The 22,478-nt window shown below is 49.8% G+C and overlaps 1 protein-coding gene across 3 annotated transcripts in view; it reads right to left on the bottom strand.

Annotated features, from left to right (window-relative positions):
• HIF3A (hypoxia inducible factor 3 subunit alpha) overlaps positions 1-22,478 on the bottom strand; it is a 63,064-nt gene that overhangs the window by 19,131 nt on the left and 21,455 nt on the right. For 2 of the 3 annotated variants that reach the window (XM_083627074.1, XM_083627075.1), the window contains exons 2-8: positions 17,121-17,311; positions 13,186-13,331; positions 9,571-9,655; positions 8,122-8,231; positions 6,152-6,366; positions 4,009-4,115; positions 1,177-1,324 (exon numbers count right to left, since the gene is read on the bottom strand). In XM_083627074.1, coding sequence (XP_083483200.1) covers positions 1,177-1,324; positions 4,009-4,115; positions 6,152-6,366; positions 8,122-8,231; positions 9,571-9,655; positions 13,186-13,331; positions 17,121-17,311 — 1,002 coding nt within the window. Of the gene's footprint in view, positions 1-1,176; positions 1,325-4,008; positions 4,116-6,151; positions 6,367-8,121; positions 8,232-9,570; positions 9,656-13,185; positions 13,332-17,120; positions 17,312-21,785; positions 22,068-22,478 lie in introns of those variants that run through there. The other variant, XM_083627073.1, reaches the window with a different exon arrangement.

Here is a 22,478-nt window from a genome sequence, read left to right on the forward strand (position 1 = left end):
GTTGTTTTTCTCTTTGACATCTGAACACAAGATGAGCGCTTTTGGATTCACCTAGTCCACTCTCCCTGTTTCCTAAAGTGGCCAGAGACAGAATGTGCACAAGCTCCCAAACGCAGAAAACCCGGAAGTGATTGTTCCAGTTCTGCAAACGTTCTTTTGGAACCTGAATGTCCAATCAGAAGCCGTGATTTGGTTTTCGAACGTTTTGGAAGCTGAATGGACTTCCGGGACGGATTACGTCCGACTTCCGAGGTACGACTGTACTTAAAAACTCAACTCAGTGTTGCCCAACACTACTGTTCAAACTGAAAATACAAAATTTCCCTGTCTAGAGTTGTTGACAAGATCTCCAGGCTACTTCCCCAAAACCAAATTAGGAACAAGGGGGATTCCTTGTGGCTGGTAGCTAATGATAAGCCCCTGGCTTTCTTTCCTCCGAAGAAACATAACACTTGCCACTGAGTAACTTAAAAACAGCACAATCCCCCAAACCTGAGGTTTCACGTTTTTCGGAAGCTTTGCCACAAGATCAGTTCCAAAAATGGTAAAAATCTGAAAGTCGCACGGGGTTGCGTGCTTTCCTTTGTTCATATGCTTTATATCAGGCATAGGCAAACTCCGACCCTCCAGATGTTTGGGACTACAATTCCCATCATCCCTAGCTAACAGGACCAACGGTCAGGGATGATGGGAATTGTAGTCCCAAACATCTGGAGGGCTGGAGTTTACCTATGCCTGCTCTATATGCTAAATCTCTGAGGAAAGCCCGAGAGTGCTAGATGACAGTTCGTTGTTCCTTCTGAGCTGTATTATATTTCTGTCCTCCCAAGACTGTGTCAATTTACATTTTTGGTTCCTTTGTTTTCCTTCTGCATTTCTCTACACTTAAAATTAATTAAAAAACACTCTGCGGGAAAGGGAATGTAAGTGGTAAAGGACTCCACAGTGGGAATGTTGTCAATTTAGAGAACGTAATGATGAGACCGTAGTCATTTGATTGCAAGAAAATTTAAGTCGCTCTTTTCACCACCACGCGAACAAACTAAACAAAAAACCTCTAGGGCATCTCTATATAACATTCACCGTTCCTACAAGCCTCCCAGTCCAGGATTGTTCATTTATCTGGGGGGGAGGGACGACACACAAGAGACACACCACCCCTTCCCCGACTCTGACCTCAAGATGAAGTGTACGCAGACGATGCTCTCGGGCTGGGAGTTTTTGCTGCTGGAGATGACCGTGGCTTGAGTCTGCGTCCACAGGTAGCCGCCGTTCCTGGCCAGGAAACGGTACTGCCCGGTAACCGCCTGCCCCTTGCTCAGCACTACCAGAAGGAAGTGAAACACAGACAGTCTAGAACAGACAGACAAACGGAGAAGCTGGGAGGTGGAGGCGGCGAGACAGGAAGGCAGAACAGGCGGCAGCCGCTCTTGTTTACAAGCTAGTCGCTTACGGAACTGGAAATCCCCCACCAAGGCAGATTTTCTCCCTCTTGACGCAGAGCGTCCCACTCATCTTTAAATGCCTGCAAGGCCCTTTGCGCTGCGCTGGTGCCCTCCTGATGCGTTGGGCTAAGGCTGCATCCACATTTAAGGCATTACAACTTGACACAGTCCTGGCTTCCCCAAAAGAATTCTGGGAGCTGTATTTAGTTGTTAAGTGTGATGAGAGTGTTAGGTCCAGTAGCAAATGACTCTGGGGTTGCGGCGCTCATCTCGCTTTACTGGCTGAAGGAGCCGGCGTACAGCTTCCGGGTCATGTGGCCAGCATGACTAAGCCGCTTCTGGCGAACCAGAGCAGTGCACGGAAACGCCGTTTACCTTCCTGCAAGAGCGGTACCTATTTATCTACTTGCACTTGGACGTGCTTTCGAACTGCTAGGTGGGCAGGAACAGGGACCGAGCAACGGGAGCTCACCCCATAACAGAGATTCGAACTGCCGACCTTCTGATTGGCAAGCCCTAGGCTCTGTGGTTTAGACCATAGCACCACCCGCGTTTAGGGTGTTTAGAGAGTTTAGGGGAGGCCTATTCCCCTCAGGGACGCGGGTGGTGCTCTGGGTTAAACCACAGAGCCTAGGACTTGCCGATCAGAAGGTCGGCGGTTCGAATCCCCGCAACGGGGTGAGCTCTCGTTGCTTGGTCCCAGATCCTGCCAACCTAGCAGTTCGAAAGCACGTCAAAGTGCAAGTAGAGAAATAGGTACCGCTTCGGTGGGAAGGTAAACGGCGTTTCCGTGCGCTGCTCTGGTTTGCCAGAAGCGGCTTAGTCATGCTGGCCACATGACCCAGAAGCTGTACGCCGGCTCCCTCGGCCAATAAAGTGAGATGAGCGCCGCAACCCCAGAGTCGGCCACGACTGGACCTAATGGTCAGGGCTCCCTTTACCTTTACTATTCCCCTCACAGAACTACAGTTCCTAGGGTGGTTTAGCAATCAACCCCTCTTGATGCTGAGAACTGCAGCTCTGGGAGGTATACTGGGGTCTCAAAACAATTCTCAGCACACTTAACAAACTGCAGGTCCCAAAATTCCTTACGGCAAGCCAGGACTGCTTAGTATGAATGTGGGCTACAATTCTGACCAGCTCCAGCCAGCGGGGCTGTCTTGGACTACAACTCCCATGAGCTTCAGCCAGCTTGGCCATGTCGGGCGACAACTCAGATGAGCCCCAGCTAGCAGGAACATGTTTTCTGGAGCTCATGGGAGCTGTACTCCAAAAAAACTGGGGAAACGCCAGGTTGGCAAAGACCTGCTCTTATCTGCAGCAGAAATTGGAGAGACTGTGTCCACTGTTCCCTCACTGTCACCCCCTTTCGAAGGGACCTCACAGGCGTTCTCGCCCCGCGTTGTCTGTGGCTTGTTGAAGTGTTGCACAGGAATGGTCCACTCTGCCAGAAACATCATTTCATGTTGGCTCAATTACCTCAGAATCCACTCTACGTTCAGTGCCAGCAACAAGGGAAAGAAAGGAAACTGAGGAATTTGTGGGGAATTTTGGGGGGAAATATACAGCAACAGGGACGTTGAATGACAGAGCATGCAGGGAAGCAAGAAAAACTGGGAGCTGCGAGGAAGGCATCAGCCAACTCTGTTGATTTCAGTTTCCCAGTTTTTGCCTTTAAAATAATGAGGACTAGGAACTTGCTTTTTAAAATAGAGACAGGCAACGCTGCAAAGAAATTGGCTTCTCTGTATTACGATGCCTGATTAACAGAAGGAACTGGCCCAGGACACAGCAGTTGTCCTGTTTGGTTCCATATTGTGTGTGCTCAAATGTGTGTAAAAAATATACCTACATTCTGCACCAAAAAAAAAAAAAAAAAGCTGAATCCACCAGCCTGCATGAATCATGCAAATGAAGTTAGCATTTATCTGATCATGTGGCCTTTCGTTTACCCTGCTTCCACCAGCCACAGACAAACAGGCAAAGAATAAGGCAGTGCAAGCAGTCCCCAGCCATCTCTGTATTCTGAGGTTCTACCCAACACCTCTTCAAGTTTAAGGACTAGAAACTTAGTTTAGGAGAAGTGAGAGCCATGGCGAGCAAGGTGGTAAGCTTTGATTCCTGATACTACGTTCTGTACCCTGTGCCAAGGCCACAATAAAGCAAACTGGAGGAAGGCCACATCTGCACACATTTAAAGTGCAATGATACCACTTTAAACAGCCATGGTTTCCCCCAAAGGATTCTGGGAGCTGCGGTTGCTTAAAAATGCCGACAGTTGTTAGGACACCCCATTGCTCTCCCGGAACTACAGTTCCCATAATTCTGTGGGCAGAAGGATGGATTGTTAAATCACTCAGGGAACTGTAGCTCTGGGATCAGAGGGGCCTCCTAGCAACTCTCATCTCCCAGAATTCTCTGGGAGAAGCCATGACTCTTTAAAGTATGGCACGCGAATGCAGTCAAAGTTCTTCTCTTTTCCATTTTTGCTGCAGGGAATGGTTTTCCCCAGATCAGGATCCCGCTCCATGTGTGTGTGACACTCAGGGAAGGTGTAACTTACGGGTGTTGATGCTCTTGCTGACAGAATCAGAATCCAGGGCGTGGATATACTCGTAAATGGAGCAGCCCAGCAAGTCTTCAGGCGTGTAACCAGCCACCTCTGCAATCCTGCCCGGGGAGATGTCATGTGAGAGAGGCAGAATGGAAGATCTCTACCCAAGGGTGGAGGCAACTGTTCCAGTTCACATGTACCTTTACAAAACCACCACATCAATGGCCTAGGGGCTCAGATACCAAAAAACAACTCCCTTATTTTATTTTATTTATTTCCAGTATTTATATATCACTTTTCAGACAGACTTTGCAAAGCGGTTTTTGCGTAAGATCATGACTACAGGAACCACTATGGGCTCTGGATGTCCCTCATGCTTCTTTCTTCACTGCCCTCGAGGCAAGATGGCAGAAAAATCCCCCCTGATGTCAGAGAAGTTCTGTCACTGCCAATATCTCCATCTTGTCCATCACTTCCTCCTGTAACTTTGGGGGGCGGGTCCTCAAAAACTGCCAGGGCAAAGTAGGGTGGGAGAGACACCCAGCGGAGCCACGAAAGAGCTCCTAATTCTCAAGCAGGAGGTGGGTGCTGCATTGCCTGTTCCCGGAAAGTGCCGGAACGTGGGATCCCCAGGCTCCCCACCAACTGCCTCCAACGGACCGCCTCAGCTCATGGCCTGATCCTGGTCTTTGTCAGCCTGGTTTTCTTCCAAATGCTATGGACAACAACTCCCATCAGTTCAACGTTGAGGACCCTGAGTTAATTCTGCTACAGTCATACTTCATGTTACGCTTGCTTCGCGTTACGTTTTTTCAGGTTGCGTCCCGCGGCAACCCGGAAGTACCAGAAAGGATTACTTCCAGGTTTCGCCGCTCGCGCATGCGCAGATGCACATAATGGCACCACGCACATGCACAGAAGCTGCCAATCGCAACCCGCGCGTGCGTAGACGCACCGCTGCAGTTTGCGTTCCTTTCGTGTTGCGAACGGTCCTCCAGAACGGATCCCGTTCGCAACCAGAGATACCACTGTGTTTGTCCAGCTGACTGCAGACTGACTGTCTGGAGTCAGCTGGAAATTCACTGTCAGTGAGGAAGACTGTTCAGATTTGACCGTTGGAGGAGTTGGGAGGGAAAAGCCCTTCTGAAGGAAGTTTACCTCAGAAAGCGTGGCTGAACATGTCCCCCGGCCCTCAACATGGCCTGTAAATACAATCCTCCTCAAGTTATATAGTGTTCTTGTTCCGTTTGCCATTGGGTGAAGTATTAGGAGGCGGGCGCTGCATTTCCCGTCCCTGGAAAGCGCCGGAAGACCCTGAGTTACCGTATTTTTCACTCTATAAGACGCACTTTTCCCCCTCCAAAAATTGAGGGGAAATGTGTGTGCGTCCTATGGAGCAAATGCAGGCTCCTTGGCTTCAGCGATAGCAATGCGAAGCCTCCAAAGCGCAGAGGGAGCGCTCCCTCCGTGCTCCGGAGGCTTCACGTTGCTTTCGCTGAAGCCTGGAGAGCGAGGGGGGTCAGTGCGCACCGACCCCTCTCACTCTCCAGGCTTCAGGTTCCTTTTGCTGAAGCCGGGAGAGCAAGACTCTCCTGGCTTCAGCAGAGAGGGAGAGCTGTGCGGCGCCCCTTCAGCGAAGCAGGAGGAGAAATGGAAGGGGCTCCGTTTCTCCTGCCGCTTCGCTGAAGGGGCGCCGAGCAGAGAGGGGGAGAAATTTTTTTTCTTGTTCTCCCCCTCTAAAACAAGGTGCGTCCTATGGTCGGGTGCGTCCTATAGAGCGAAAAATACGGCAATTCTGCTATTTGTCCAGCTGACTGCAGACTGACTGTCTGGAGTCAGCTGGAAATTCACTGCCAGTGAGGAAGACCATTCAGATTTGACCGTTGGAGGAGTTGGGAGGGAAAAGCCCTTCTGAAGGAAGTTTACCTCAGAAAGCGTGGCTGAACATGTCTCCCGGCCCCCAACATGGCCTGTAAATACAATCCTCCTCAAGTTATATAGTGTTCTTGTTCCGTTTGCCATTGGGTGAAGTATTAGAAGTTTCCTTTCTCTCTGGTCCATATGCTTTACCCCAGTTTCTAGCCCCGCGAGCGCCAGCCAGCACGGCCATTTTGGATGGCAACTCCCATCAGCCCCCATGCCTCATGCTCACCTGTCGTCGCAATAGGTAAACTTCATGTCCATGGTGTGGCGGCTGAGGAAGGTGCCGCTGTCCAGCGGGGTCTCGATGTTAGCGGGGTGCGGGATGGCCTCGCAGATCAGCACCAAACACCGCAAAGGGGGCTCCACGAAGCCTCCTTCTGTCTCCTTCCCCCCTGCTGGCTTGGCGGGCGCATAGGACCGCATATGGCCGGAGCAATGGAGCACCTGCGAGAGAAGAAGAACTGGGGCAGTTCCAACCCACCAATTCATTCACAGACCCCCCCTCCAGAAGGTGTTCTAAGATAGCGCTGCCTCTCAGAAACATCCTTACATTTTCATTCATGCTGCTTGGGTTTTTAAGACTTTAATTTTCAGATGTAAAGGTAAAGGGTCCAGTCGTGGCCGACTCCGGGGTTGCGGCGCTCATCTCGCTTTATTGGCCGAGGGAGTCGGTGTTTGTCCGCAGAGAGCTTCCGGGTCATGTGGCCAGCATGACTAAGCCGCTTCTGGCGAACCAGAGCAGCGCATGGAAACACCGTTTACCTTCCCGCCGGAGTGGTACCTACTTATCTACTTGCATTTGAAGTGCTTTCGAACTGCAAGGTTGGCAGGAGCAGGGACCGAGCAACAGGAGCTCACCCCGTCGTGGGGATTCGAACCGCCCACCTTCCGAGTGGCAAGTCCTAGGCTCTGTGGTTTATCCCACAGCGCTACCCACGTCCCTAATTTTCAAATAACGAGTTGCAAATACAAAACCACCCGTCGCGCGTCTGTACGATGTGTCTATCCCACCTTAACGGTGATGGGGAAAGGAATATACAGTGGTACCTTGGTTCTCGAATTTAATCTGTTCCGGGAGTCCGTTTGATTCCCGGAATGGTTTGAAAACCAAGGTGCGGCTTCCGATTGGCTGCAGGAGCTTCCTGCCCTCAATCGGAAGCCGCGGAAGACATTTGGCTTCCGAAAAATGTTCGCAAACTGGAACACTCACTTCTGGGTTTGTGTCGTTCGGGAGCCAAGCTGTTCGACTACCAAGGTACTACTGTATCTATACACAGACACACACTTGAGAAAGATAGCTGTCATATGTGCAATCCCACCAAAAAATATAAATATAGGTATTATCATCATCATCATCATTTTGTGCCGCCTTAGTGCTGGTCCAAGCCATGGTTTTCAGCCCCCTCGTTTCTATAACAATGCCCTCGGTGCCGTTGCCACAGTGAGGCCCTCCTTTTTCCAGAGTGGCACTTTGCTCTAGAGCAGATTCCCAAACTTACTTGATCTAAAGGTAAAGGGTAAAGGCACCCCTGACCGTTAGGTCCAGTCGCTCATCTCGCTTTACTGGCCGAGGGAGCCGGCGTACAGCTTCCGGGTCATGTGGCCAGCATGACTTCGCCGCTTCTGGCGAACCAGAGCAGCAAACGGAAATGCCGTTTACCTTCCCGCCAGAGCGGTACCTATTTATCTACTTGAACTTTGACGTGCTTTCGAACTGCTAGGTTGGCAGGAGCAGGGACTGAGCAACGGGAGCTCACCCCGTCGTGGGTATTCGAACCGCCAACCTTCTGATCGGCAAGCCCTAGGCTCTGTGGCTTAACCCACAGCGCCACCCACGTTCCTCTTTATTTGAACTACTGCCCCCTTTCCAGGAAAACAACAGCAACCAATTACTCCATGCCCCCCTGGAAAGTTACCTTCTTTAAGAAAACAAACAGAAAGATGCAGGGACAAATTTGTTTTCTTTTATGCATGTATGTTTCTTTACCGCCCCCATTATTTTTATTCAACCCTTCTTCCCTGCCCCCCGCCCCCCCCCGGCCTTGCAACTGAGGCTACTACCACCCCTCTGGATTGTTCCAGCGCCCCCCCAGTGGGGCGGTATTGCCCCACTTTGGGAAAAGAGCCCTCTTTCCCACATACTCCCAACAGAAAACCCATTTGGTTCCATGCACACCCTCTTAAGACACATTCGCTCACTTTCCAGGTGGCGGACTTGAGGTTGACAGTGCGCCCCCTGGTTGTGAGGGTGCTCTTCATGCGCAAGGAGAAGCTGCGTTCCGTCTTCACCTCCTTCTTCTTTGAGAAACCTGGGGGGGTGGATTAGAGATGGAAAAGCCTGTCAAGATCTGGGGGGCACTAGTCCGAAGGCTGCTGCAGTGAGGGAGCGAGAGTTGGGAGTCTGGGGAGGGAGGAGAATGTGCTACTTCTGTGGCAGGAAGCAGAGAAGGGGAAATCTAGTTCCGCACATATAAACGTAAGAAAATGTAGGGAGGGCAGTGCCATGTGCCACACTAGACCTGGGAGAAGCGGGTTCAAATCCCACCCCTCAGCCATGAAGCTCAATGGGTGGCCTCTGTCTGGTCATTGTCTCTCAGCCTAGCCTACCTCACAGGGCTGTTTTTAGGATAGAATAGGGAGGGAGAGAGCAGCATACACTTACCCAAGCTGGTGGGTGACCTCGGGCAAGTCGCAATCTCTCAACCTGACCCTCACAAGGCCCTTGTGAGGATATTCCGTTCCACTGCATTCCACCCCATTTTTTGCTGTTTCTCCCCACCAAAAGCCACACATTCCATGCCTACTGCGAGCATGCACACCAAGTAGTTTTTCAGGCCTCCCCAACTCTATGAAAGTTCACCCTCCACCCATTTCTTTAAAAAGCGTTTTGTACAGTGGTACCTCTGGATGCGAACAGGATCCGTTCCGGAGCCCTGTTCGCATCCTGAGCAGAACGTAACACGTGACTGCGGGTCACGTTTCGCTGCTTCCGCGCATGACGTCATTTCGAGCTTCTGCGCATGCGGCGAAACCTGGAAGTAAAGCGTTCCATTACTTCCGGGTCGCCGCGGAGTGTAACCTGAAAACGCTCAACCTGAAGCATATCTAACCCGAGGTATGACTGTACTTCTGTTACTCCTGCGAGTCTGCCGACACCTCCCTGGTTGTTTTCATGACAGTGGGAGAATAAGGCCACCTCTACAACATACATTTTTAAAGTCCTATGCTACCACTTTAAACAGACATGGCTTCTCCCCAAGAACCCTGGGAGTTGTAGTTTGTTTTGGGTGCTGAGAGTCATTAGGAGACTCTTAATTCTCCTCCGGGAACTACAGTTCCCATAGTTCCCTGGGAAGAGGGGTTGACTGTTAAGCCACTCTGGGAACTGTAACTCTGGAAGGAGCCCCCTAACAGCTCCCCTTAACAAACCACACTTCCCAGAATCCTTTGGGGGAAGCCATGATTGCTTAAAGCGGCAATGTTCCTGCTTCAAAACGCACAGTGCAGATGGGGGGTCCACGTCTGCTATTAGCACACCACGAGGAGTCTGTGAGATGAAGACGCTCTGTTTGTGTGTGGGTCATGGGGAGGAACATTGCTCAAGGCCCAACGGGCATGCATGGGAGAGGATGGGGGAGAGGCACTCACCCTGCCTTGGGCTCAATACATCTTGCAGTTCTTCTTGATCACAGGGATGAATGAAGTCAAAGACGCTGTGACCAATGAGCTCCAGCTAGCGGAAGGAAAGAGAATTGGGGACATCAGAAAGCAACGCACGGGGTGGGGGGAGGTTGGAGCCAGCACACTGCCTCCGCTAAGCCTAGCGGGACACCATATGCTAGAAGCGCATGCAAAGGAGCCGAGATCTGCTAGAAAGCAGCCAGTTGGTCTGGGCTCTCTGAGCCAGCCAATCAGAAATCCCACCTCCTTCCTGTGTTCCCTTTCACTCTTCCACGTACGCCAGAAATTCAATAAAGCCGCATCACATATCGCAAAGGGCACATTTTCCCAAACACCTCTGTTTTGCTTTTAGGTTGCTTTCGAGTCTCGAGCAAAAACTTCTGCAGCCATTTCAGAGCAGGCGCTTAGCAGGAGAAAACCACTGGCCTCAGTACAACCAGCACTGTCAGGGGGGAAAGCGAATTTTGCCCATGTCAAGAATTCTGGTTGCTTGGGGATAAAGAAACGCATTGGTTCAACTTGGTTTTCAGCAACTTGAGTGCATTCCGTTTCCAAAAAGAGGAAAGTTAAAGAGGGGGAAAAACCCCAGCATGATTTGAAAATATATTTTGGAGCAAATGTAATAATTCTCTCTCTGGATTAAGAAGAAAAGCAAGATTTTGGAAGTGGAAACTGGAAAATGCTATTTTCTAGCAACCCTTTCCTGAGGGCAAGATCTCCACTCCCAAAATCACAGGGCTGAGTGAAACGTCAAAGGCATCATCATGCCGAAACTACTCCAGTAAAATAAAACAATCCATTCAGCAATCAATCTGCCACAGGGGATTTTTTTTCCGCCTTAGAAAATACCCAGAGGAATGCCAACACTGACTGCGATTCAGCAAGCATGAAAGAAAAGCGTTGTCCTTAATTTTCCAGTGCACACAAAATAAAGACAATATAAAGCCTTTGTTTCCGGACTGCCAAGTTGCACAAGTAATTTCAAAGTGCATAGCAACCACTTCCACAATGAACACTCTCTTTCAAAAGGTCACAGGCTCTCGCCCCAAACACTGATCTTCATCGGGCTGCCCTGTTAATATTCTGGGCTGCTGTCTTCCTGGTCAGGCCCACCCATAACCCTTTGCCCTCAGGGTCTTGGTTAGGAAGAAGCTGCCTGGAAGCAAAATCTTGGGATGACCTCCTCACCCTGAAAGTAACAGGGGAGTTTGGCATCTTCCTATTACAGATCGTGGCTGCCAGAAGCAGGAAACCTCTGTATGCCAGCTGCCAGGAATCACAAGCAAGGAAGAGCGCTGTTGTGCTCATGTCCTCCTGGTGATTTTCCCACTGGCTGGCCACTGGAAGAAGAGGATGCTGGACTTTGGCTGAATCCAGCAAGGCCCATCTTAAGTTCCTATGCTGCCCACGGCAGAAATGTCCAGAGTAAAAACAATTTGCCAAGTCCCCCATTAGAGAGGGCGTGATCTTTGGGGAGCTTCAGGCACCAGGCCGTTTGGCAGACCAAATCTGTGTTATGTCGGCAAACATGATGCGAAAGGCCTGGAGACAAGTCAGGTCGTACATCCAGAGTGACCAGAGGGGGAATAACCACTGGGAGGAGCGCAGAGAGAATACCATATTTTTCACTTCATAATGTGGGAATGTTCAGATTTGCAGGAGAGGATATATTGTCTGATTATATCCTTATCCAACTTGTGTTAACAAGTTCCCCAATTTCAGCAGAGCAACACATTCCCCTTTATTTTAAGTTTGCAACAGCTGCGTTTGCTCAGACTCACTAAAGCCTCTATAATAACTGTTCTGGTATTTTCCCCTTATTCCCTCATAAAATAGAAGAGACGACACAGTCTTTTACAAAAGTATAAAAAGAGTTTACTCACATTCTGTTCACAATCAGATCCTAGGAGGCAGACTTATCTTAATGAAGTAGCATACACTTGGAATCTATCTTATAAGAAGACAGTCCCTTTGTCCTCTCTTGGCTGGAAGCCAAGAGGGCATCTTTGGCTCAGTAGATGTTGTGTCTTCGATGCATGTGGTGAAAGAGAGAGAGATGGCTGCCCTGCCCTGTGCTTTTGTCATTACCTGCACAGGTGAGGCCACACCCACCTCTAGTCACATGCAGAGGAAGTCTGTCCCAGCCCAGAAGGAAACAGGAAGTTTACCTGCTGGCTGGACAAACATCCCTCCCCATGTGTAAACATGTTCACTCTAGGAATGTTGTACTTGACTGCTCTTGTGTTTCACGTCCCACACATGAGACACACTTTTTTCCTCTTACAAAGCAAGGGGAAATGTCTGTGCGTCTTATGGAGCGAATGTGTGGTCCCTGGAGCCAAATTGCCGGAGTGCGGCACGCTCCTGAGCAGCTCTTTGGTGGCGGTGTGGTGCTGCACTGCTCTACCGGCAGCCTCTGGTTCCCCCTGCAGCCCCGGGAAGGTTTGGGAGCAGCGGGCATGCTGCGCGCAGATGCCCTGCACTCCTGAGCTGCTCTTTGGGGGTGAGGATCCGCGCTGCTCTGTTCCTCCTGCTTCACTGAAGAGGCTTTGCGCAGCTACGCCTGAAGCCAGCAAAGCAAGAGGGATTGCTGCGCAAGGGATTGCACAGCAAGAGGGATTGCTGCCGGCTTCAGGGATAGCTGCGCAAAGCCTCTTCCATGACACGGGAGCATTCCTCTTCCTGCTTTGCTGAAGAGGCTTTGCGCTGCGCTGCTCTGCTGAACCCAGCACAGCAAGAGGGAGAGCTGTGCAGCGCCTCTTGCTGTGATGCCTTAGCCTGATCCTCCCTCCTTCCCCTTCAACAACATTTGATTCAGAATATTTTTCTTCTTCTTTTCCTCCTCTAAAAACTAGGTGCGTCTTATGGTTGGGTGCGTCTTACAGAGCGAAAAATATGGTGGATGCCATGGTGCATCTGCAGCAGCATAACCGGACGCCTTCCTCTGCCCCAGCTGCAACAAAACATGTCTCTCCTGCATCGGTCTTTACGGCCACAGCAGGCGCTGTGATTCTCCAATAGTTTGGGCTTCTCCCCCCAAACCGCACTCTTCCTTTGTCTCCCAAGACAGATGGATGCGAACCAACCACCGGTCTCTCTATCTGCAGAGAGTTGCTGGGAACCCGCTTGTGGCAAATGAATGTGTTTGTGTGTGGTTTTAGTTCAGCTGCCCTCAGAGCCACGTAAGACGTCCCTTCCCCTCCACAGCGCCCGAAATAAAATTAGCCTCAAGGAACTTCTTGGCTGCGGGAGAATCAGAGCAGGTTCATCTCCCACCACCAAAAGAGGCCTGGACAGAAAGATGCAACTGGGAACATAACCAAGTGCACAAAGGTAGGAGTCACGCCCATCGCCCTGCCCTCTTTCCCACCTGGCCTCGCACATTTTTGGCATGTGGTCCCTGGAAGGGAATCTGGCCTTCAAGCTGAGAAAGGTTCCCCGCCCTGGTTAACCTGTCCAGGCAAAATACCTCCTGCCAGTTTTGTGGAACTGCAGAACAGCACCCCGCTGACTTCTGTAGGTCCCCCACCTCATCAACCTGCACAGGTGCCCTCTGGTTCTGGCCAGGTGGCAGCGCCTCACCTGACTGAGGCCCAGGTGCTTGTTGACGTTCTCGGAGAGGTAGATCATGTCCCCTTCCTCGGTCAGGACCATGAGGAAGCCATCCAGGGCCTTCAGGTAATACGCGTCTACCTGCTCCTCTGCCTCCACCTCATCTCTCCATTCTCCTGGTTTTAAAGGAAGCAGAAAAAGAGATGCTTCAGGGTAAAGCTCGCTCAGGTACGTGCCATGGCACAGAGACAGGACCCGCAACTCTGGGGCAGCCTAGATGGCACATACACAAGACATCTTGTTGGAAACAACCAATCTGGAAGTTCAAGGCTCCTGCTGAGAATACCCCTTTCAAGAAGACACAAGATTTACCCACCCTGGAAGTGTGGCAGATGAAGGTGACGGACTATATGGAATTGGCGGAAATGACTGGCAGAATCCGAGACCTGGGAGAAGAGTTGGTGGAAGAAGACTGGAAGAAATTTAAAGACTATCTGCAGAAACACTGTAAAATTAACGAATGTTAAAATGATGTTGGATTGAAAATAAGTGGCATTAGCAACAAAGTTAACAAGAGTATGCAAAATTGAACTGAAAATGGATGAAAATATAGAGTTATAATATGTTAAGATATAGAGTTAAGATAAACGAAAGAGGGTAAGGATTTGCTGATTTGATTATTTAAATGGGTATACAAAAAGGGGAGGTGTGAGGAGGCCAAGGAAGTAAGATAATGAGTTAGGGTTACAAAAATGGATTTGTTTTTATTCTTCTTTTTCTTATTTTATGTATTTTTCTATGTTTCTTTTATTGTATTTCTTTCTTTTTATATGATCTTTTAAATTTAGTTGGTCTAACTTAGTTGGTCTTTAAGGTGCTACTGGAAGGAAAAAAAAATTTTTGTTTTAAATTTATGTTTTTGTAAAACTCCAATAAATATCTTAAAAAAAAAAGAGAGAGAGAATACCCCTTTCAAGCCTCCTTGCCACTCACTCTTTGGAACTTGTGGGGTGATCAAACTGCAGCTTTCTGACCTAAGGAATGTCTTACAATGATCCTAGGCTTCATTGAGAACTCCTTGGGCCCAGAAATGGAAGATGCTACGAACTTTAAACCTCTGGCTGTGGTACAACATTATGTGGGCTTTGGCTACTGCAGAGAAAATAACTCACAAAACCCAGAACATTTCTTACATGTCAAATTTCGATATGCAGAACTTTCTTCCCTCATCCGAATGTGAAATTTGGTTCCTCTATGTGTTTGGATGCTTTCATTTTTCAACATTATCTGCTCCCTATTTATTTATTCTGTGAACCACCCTGATATCCTGTGATGAAAGGAGGTACATCAATTTAATAAGCGATTTTTATTTTTTTTTGGGAAAATACAGTCTATGTACTGCTTCTTTGTTTTGTACATTTGATCATGGTTTTTTGATTTTACATTAATAGAAATACACATACACACACTGCACTCCCGGAGCAAGAACAGCATAACAATCAATCCCTCTTCTCAGGGAATTGTAGCTCTAAGATGGCAACAGTGAGGTCTTCAAACAACTCTGAGTGCCCTTAATAAACTACAGCTCCCAGGATTCTTTGGGGGAAGCGATGACTGTTTAAAGTGGAATCAAAACGCTTTAAATGTATGGTTTGAATGGGGCCGATATTGCTTTACATCCAAAACTTTTAAAGCAAAATCCTTCAGGAAACATGACACAGTAGGCACAGTACATATTTTAACACCCAGAAATTGACGAAAGCCACAGCTGAGATCTCCAGTCAGGGAAGAGTTGTCAATCTATGGATGCTGAAAGGCCAGTACAGTTGGCGCCTGTCTAATTTGTACTGGGAGAGGACTCCATGAAAAAGGGGATGCAATGCTAGGATGTCACAGGGCAGGAATCGGGTATCTTCAGCAACTATCACACCACCTGCCAATGAGTACACAACCTGAACAGGTATCTAGGGAACAAGAAGATCTTTCAAGTAACACAATCCCTGTGTTGTTTAGCACCTTGTATACAAGTACCAAAATTGTTGGGCCACGGGCACACTGGCAGCCAAGGGAAGCCGTCTCAGCAGTCCACCCAGAACTCACTGTAATAATTCAGCCCTGAAGTTATAAACACCTGGACAGATGTACGTTTGCCTCCAGGAAATACCTGTAGCTCCCTTACTATCAGGAAGCTGGCAAAAAGCCCTTCAAGCAGCAAAGGGCAGGGGGTCAGCTTGCAACCCAACAAAACTTTTGAAAGGCAGGCTTAGGAACCGTGGAATTTAGTAGATAACACAAATGGAGAATCCCAGCTCCACGCAGCCCAGCCACTTGGATGCTTTTGGACAGGGAAAGCCTGGCTTGGACAGGGAAAGCCTCAGGTAACCTCTAGGTTAGATTACTGCTATGAACGTAGGGCTGCCTATGAAGACGGTTCGGAAAATTGAGCTGGTGCAGGTTGCTCACGGGGGCAAGGCAGTTTGAGCATATTACACCGATCCTGGCCTGACTGCACCAGCTGCCAATTAGTTTCCGGGCCCAATTCAATGTGCTGGTTTTGGCCTATAAAGCCTTAAATGACTTAGGAGCGCAATACGTCAAAGACCTCTTTCCATATGAACCTACCTGAGACCCTGAGATCATTATTGAAGGTCCTTACTTATGTCCCTCCCCCACTAGAGGTCCGGAGGGTAGCAACATGAGAACAGGGCCTTTTTGGTGGTGGCTCCCTCTTTGTGGCATGCTCTCCCCAGGAAGGCTCGCCTGGCACCTTCGTTATACACCTTTAGGCGCCAAGTGAAAACATTCATCTTCAACCAAGCCTTTGGCTGATTAATATCCTAAACCTTTTAAATGTGTTTGTAGGAAGCGGCGGGGAGGTTATTGTTTCGTTTTGCCCTTGTTTTTATTATGTACTTTGTATTCTTTTATCTTGTATTTTAATTTTGCGAATCACCCTGAGATCTATGAATGAAGAGTGGTACACAAATTTTAATAATCATAATAATATATTTTTGCACCCTGCCCATCTGACTAGGTTGCCCTCGCCACTCCGGGCAGCTTCCAACAGAATATACAAAAACACAACAGAACATCACACATTAATAGCTTCCTGATATAGGGTCGATGTCTACAGAAGGTCAAATAATTATTTATTTCCTTGATATCTGATGGGATGGCGCCACTACCAAGAAGGCCCTCAAGCCTGGTTCCCTGTAACATCGCTTCTTGCATTAAGGGGACCACCAGAAGGCCCTCGGAGCTGGGCCTCACTGCTTTCAGACGGCCAGACCACTAGGCAACCTTGCCCCACTCCCCAATTTCAAAACCACCACCAGAGCTAGCCCAGGCTTCTGCCTCAGTGACACCCAAGTCCCGAGATCAGAATTGCCCGTCGCATTTCCAAGTTGCCACAAACAGGACTAGAAACTTGCTTTTTTTGAGCTTCAAAGGAAGGCGGGGAGTCTCGGCTTCAAGGCTGCTGCCGGTTTGGTCCAACAGCCGTCCTTTTGTCGGGCATCGGCGGGCAAGTGCTCCTCCCCATCGGACAATGCCTGTCAACTGAGCATCCCTCTGCGGCAGCCGTTACACGGGTCTACCAGTGGGAGCGGAAAGGAGGAGGAGATTCTAGAACTCGCTTAGCAACGGGGTCCATGGGGGGCGATAACATAAATGTGGAGGAGGCTCTAAGGGGCAGGTGGCAACGCTTTTGATCTCCCGCCTACCACTTTCCCCCACATGTTTGGGGTTCTAGCTAGCATTTGCTCGGCTGCGGCTCAGATGTCGAGTCCCAGCATTGAGGCGTCTGCCAGGCAGAACACAGCGCACTGAGACGGCACGTAGCGTGATCCAGAACCCCCTCGAGGAGCCGGGGGGCTCAGGACTGCCAGCAGAGCAGGATTGGGGCATGGGGGGTGGGGGGTGGTGCAAGGAAGAGGGGAACCCTGAGAGAACGTGGCAGCCCTCACCTGAATTCAGTAGCTTGTGCATCCGCAGGTAACTGATGGTCAGCCGCATGATGGAGGCCTTGTCCAGGTGGGCACTGACCCCCCGGGCGAAGGGCAGGGTGTGCGCCAGCTGGTAGAAAACCTCCGTCTCCTTGCTGCGGCGGCATCGCGCCGCGTCCCTCGATTTCTCCTTCCGGATTTCTGTGGTGGACCTGCAGGCAAAGGAAGTAAGGTCAGGGCTTTGTTTGTGTGTGCTTTTTTGAGCAAGAGAACTGAGCTCCCTTACCTTTTTTAAATTAAAAAAATTGCCGAATTTTTCCGTCTATAAGACGCCCCCTATTTTGGGGGACTCAGATTTGAGAAAATGGGTGGAGGCGTAGGCGTGTATAAGATGCCCCCTAATTTTTGACATTATTTTTTAAGGGGGAAAAACCTAGTCTTATACACGGAAAAATACAGTACTTTTTTTTTTGTCAGGGTGAGCCAAAAATCCACCTCTATCTGTAACCCATAAAATCGTAGCGATTTCGAATCCAGATCTTTGTTTGCTTGAGTTTATTAATCACATCTTGCATTTAGCCGCTGCCCAGGGGCTGGGGGGCGGGGGACTTCAACTGGGCCCACAACAAACAAACAAACAAACACACACACACACCTTTTTTTCCAGAAAAAGCACTGAAACATGAGGGTTGGCAGGACTTTTGAAGTAGGCCTCCAGGCAGGGCTATTATGGGATATCTGCTTGTGTCATGTTGTTCATGTTAGACAAGGAGGACTGAGGAGACACGAGTTCAAATCTTCGCTCGACCGCAATGGAGCTCCCTAGGTGACTTTAGGCCTGTCAGCCTAGCCTACCTCTCAGGGTTGTTGTAAGAATTGGGGAAAGGAACGACGCATGCTAAGCTGAGCTTCTTGGAGGAAAAGCAAGATATCAATGGAATATAGAAAACAAATAAGAAAATTGTCTCAGGACTCCCATTTACAGAAGCTGTTGTTCTGAGTTCTATTCCCAGGTCAAGGGATGAGGATGTGACCGGTCAAGTAACATTTTTGTTATGGATTTATGTTATGAGAAGAGCAGAAGACAATAGTCAACAAGTCTGACCAGTCCGTATAGTAAAAGCTATGGTTTTCCCAGTAGTGATGTACGGAAGTGAGAGCTGGACCATAAAGAAGGCGGATCGCCGAAGAATGGATGCTTTTGAATTCTGGTGCTGGAGGAGACTCTTGAGAGTCCCATGGACTGCAAGAAGATCAAACCTCTCCATTCTTAAGGAAATCAGCCCTGAGTGCTCACTGGAAGGACAGATCCTGAAGCTGAGGCTCCAAGACTTTTCCCTGGAAAAGACCCTGATGTTGGGAAAGATGGAGGGCACAAGGAGAAGGGGACGACAGAGGATGAGATGGTTGGATGGTGTTCTCGAAGATACCAGCATGAGTTTGACCAAACTGTGGGAGGCAGTGGAGGACAGAAGTGCCTGGCGTGCTCTGGTCCAGGGGGTCACGAAGAGTCGGACACGACTAAACGACTAAACAACAACAACTGACAAGCCACTGACAAAACGAAGGGGGGACGGGGACCAGAGATCCTTGTTTCACAAGATAGCCATTAGCTTCTTAAAAAGCACATCTGATTTTATTTCTTTGCACAGGGAGCCCTATGTTGTCCGTTCCACCTTCACAACAACCCTGTGAGGTAGGTTAGGCTGAGATTTAGGGACCAGCCACTGTGAGAAGAGGATGCTACGCTAGAAGGGTCTTCGATCTGAACTTGGAGGTGAGTTCACATATACCAGGGAAAGCTTTACTGAGATTTGCTGCGGCTTTAGGGAGGAAGGCGGACCTCACTCTTGCCCCTTGCTTACAAAATAACGCTCTAAGGAATTCTAAAAGTAAAATCAGGGAAGGGAAAAAAGTTGCCATCTACCAAGTGGACTTCTTGAAATATCTGTAAAAGGTAAAGGTAAGGGGACCCCTGACCATTAGGTCCAGTCGTGGCCGACTCTGGGGTTGTGGCGCTCATCTCGCTTTATTGGCCGAGGGAGCCGGCGTACAGCTTCCGGGTCACGTGGCCAGCATGACTAAGCCGCTTCTGGCGAACCAGAGCAGCGCACGGAAACGCCGTTTACCTTCCCGCCAGAGCGGTACCTATTTCTCTACTTGCACTTTGACGTGCTTTCGAACTGCTAGGTTGGCAGGAGCAGGGACCAAGCAACGGGAGCTCACCCCGTCGCGGGGATTCGAACTGCCGACCTTCTGATCGGCAAGTCCTAGGCTCTGTGGTTTAACCCACAGCGCCACCCGCGTCCCCCACAGTCAAATAATGGGTGGCCAAGCTGACAATATTTGGGGAGTGCGCCAAACCTACCCAGGCCCAATAAACAGAGGAGATCAGCTCTGCAACCTGGGCATTTATTCCCAGGATAATCTACCAAAGGAGGGGGTAACTCTCCCTCCAAAACACATGACTCCTGCAACTTACAGAATCATAGAATTGAAGAGTTGGAAGGGACCTGCGGGGGTCATCTAGTCCAACCCGCTCCAATGTAGGAACTCAAGGCAGAAGAAAAGAAGAAGATAAAGATTTGATGACCATTAAAGACAGATGCACTCATTTGGAAGAAACAAGAAGGGATAGTTCTCCTGGGAACATGGGTCAGAATATGGCTAAGGGGGAGGCGGAGTCTGAAAAGTTAGATCTCTCCCTGCTTGTGGATATCTAGCACCTCAAGGGTAAAGGTTCGACAACAGGCTCACACGATCTTCAAACACAAGATAAAGCAATGCAACCCTGTGATTTGTCACCCACGTCAGGGTATGTTTATGGCACCAACCCACGCAGGCACACCATGTTCCACAACAGCAAAGCCACAGATTACATGGAACAACACACCCAACATTCGCAACCCCATTTATCACCCATTCTTCTCTGAGGAGTTCACTAAGCCGATTTTTATCCTCCCGACAACCTTGCAAGGTAGGCTATGCCATGAGTGACGTTGCTCAAGGCAAGCTTCCTGGCTCAGGTTTCCCACAGTCCATTACATCATACTCTAGGCCGACTGAAGAGGCAGGGAGCTCAAGCTGAGATAGCCTGGATAGCGTGTGGTGCTGAGAACGCAAAGGTTGCAGGTTCGATTCCCAAATGGGATAGCTGCGAATCCCTGCATTGCATGAGGTTGGACTAGATGGCTCTCAGGGGCCCCTCAACTCTACGATTGTATGATTTCCCCATTAGACTTGAAGGCTTGCTTCGATCAAGCTCTTACGATTTCTAATTATTTGCTGTGGCTTCTGAGGAGAGCCCACAACAACTGCCCCGTCCAAACCAAACAAACACATAACAAACCCTCAGATTTTCTCAGTGCCCGCCAAAATTGCTGCTAATGGCACGTCTATGGCAATTTTCTTCCTCCAAGCACAACTGTACACACAAACGCACAAGCCAAGCCGACACAGGGCCAAGCACAACCCCTGAACCTCCCTCAAACCCACAACCCCTACACAACCCATCCCACAACAGAAGCACCCTTAAGATGGGAAGTCTGTGTTCTATGTTGTTGTTTTCGTGGGATTTCCTCACAAAGGAAGATGCGTGCAGATTCTGGGGCGTGTGGCGGGCTGGCGAGAGGGGTGGCAAGGCCCCTCTCTCAGAAGCTGAAAAACAGCGACACACCTTCCTTGGATTCTGATCAACACCTCAAAAAAAGAAGTGTTCGCCCCGATATCCCACTGCCTCAATTGAGACCTAGGGCCCACATGCACCTCCAAATCGCACAGTTTCTCATATGACCCAGAATTCCACTTGTCTCAATGTTGCTCGCCTGGAAACACACCAATCTAGGCCTCATTGCATTGCACCCCCCCAAAAAAACCCAATTCCTGTCCAGTTCCTATCGGTGTCTGGAATCCTATTGTCTTAACAAACCCCCACAAAGAGCCCCATTTTGTTCCAGCCAGCCATTTGGGTGGGTTTCATTGGACGTTCTTTCCCGCCCAAAATACGCCCTTCCATTGTAGCATCTACCTCAAAGTCTCACAGATCTAGAATGATCTCCAAGCACCACAGACATCCAGAACCGTATTCCCGGAGCTTGCATGCGGGTGTCAGTGTCCGAAAGCCCAGGCACCCCAAGCTCTGGGCAATGGGAAGTATCCCGGGATCCACACCTCTCCCCAAATACCATAAACGCCCCCAAACAGGGAACTGCATAAAACTTATTTGCCCAGGCTGGCTCCCACAAAAAAACCCTCACACCATCAAGAAGCTTACAGTTCCTCAGGATATCGAAGAAAGAAACGCCCTTGTAAGCTCCAGGGGGGAAAACCATGCCATTCAGAGATTCCCGAGGCAAACATTTTTAATTTCGTCTGTTGTTACGATTAAGTCCCCACCTTCCTCTTAAAATACAAACATGCAAGCAGCAAAGGCAGGTGGGAGACTGTAGTCCCTGACCCAGAAAACCTCCGTGTGACCCTGTGGAAACCCACCGAAAGACCCTCCCTGGCCCATGAAGGAGACCCCACACAATACCTGGGAGCCCGGAGATCTTTGAAGAATCCTGCAGAACAAGCCCCAGGGATCTGTGGGAAGCCACAAAGCCACGCCGCTTTGGAGCATGAAAGAACCACACCAGCAGCAGACCACAAAACTCTTCCACCTCGAAAGCAGGATGGGAACCTCACCTGTACCAGCTCCTGAACCTCAGCCTCTTCCGGCGGCGCCGCATCGCCGGGTGACTGGCTCTCCGTTCAGCTCCCTGAGTCGAATAAAGCCGGGCTTTGATCTCCCCAGTCCTCCTCTTCTTGCCACCCGTCCCTCCCAGGTCCCATCCAGGGTACAGGCTGTTCCATTCCTGTCCCCTGGCACAGCGCCACTCACTCCCGGGTTGCGCAGAGCAAGCTGCGTTTTGCCGCGAGGGATGAAGACGAGCGCCTTATCTGTGGCTGCTCTCGGCTTACTCTCCAGCAAGCGGGTTCACCCCGGGGGCCTGGCCAGTGGCCAGGTGGGCCAACGGGTCACCAGACAGGGCTGGCAGCAGGCAGGAGGGAAGCGGCGAATCCTCATGCGCAGCCACGTGCCTGAGACAAGCATGGGTGCGCATGGGCAAGGGGGGCGTGAACGCAGCGAAAGATCACTGCAGGAACACACCGGCCGGGCGAATGAGAGGGACGAATGCAATACAACTCCCCCCCCCCAAATCAACAACCCAGAGAAATGCATTGTGGGGGCGATGTTGCGCCAGAATATGAAATCCCCGGCAGAATTCGCAAGGGAGAGTTCAGATCAGGCAGTGGTTGATTTTTAGAAAGAGGACGACGAGCCTCGTGCATTTTTGGAAATTATATGCTTTGCCTCGGAAGCGGTTCTCGCTATTC

This window comes from Podarcis filfolensis, assembly GCF_964270895.1.
Source record: "Podarcis filfolensis genome assembly, chromosome: 8".
In the NCBI taxonomy this organism is placed as follows: domain Eukaryota; kingdom Metazoa; phylum Chordata; class Lepidosauria; order Squamata; family Lacertidae; genus Podarcis; species Podarcis filfolensis.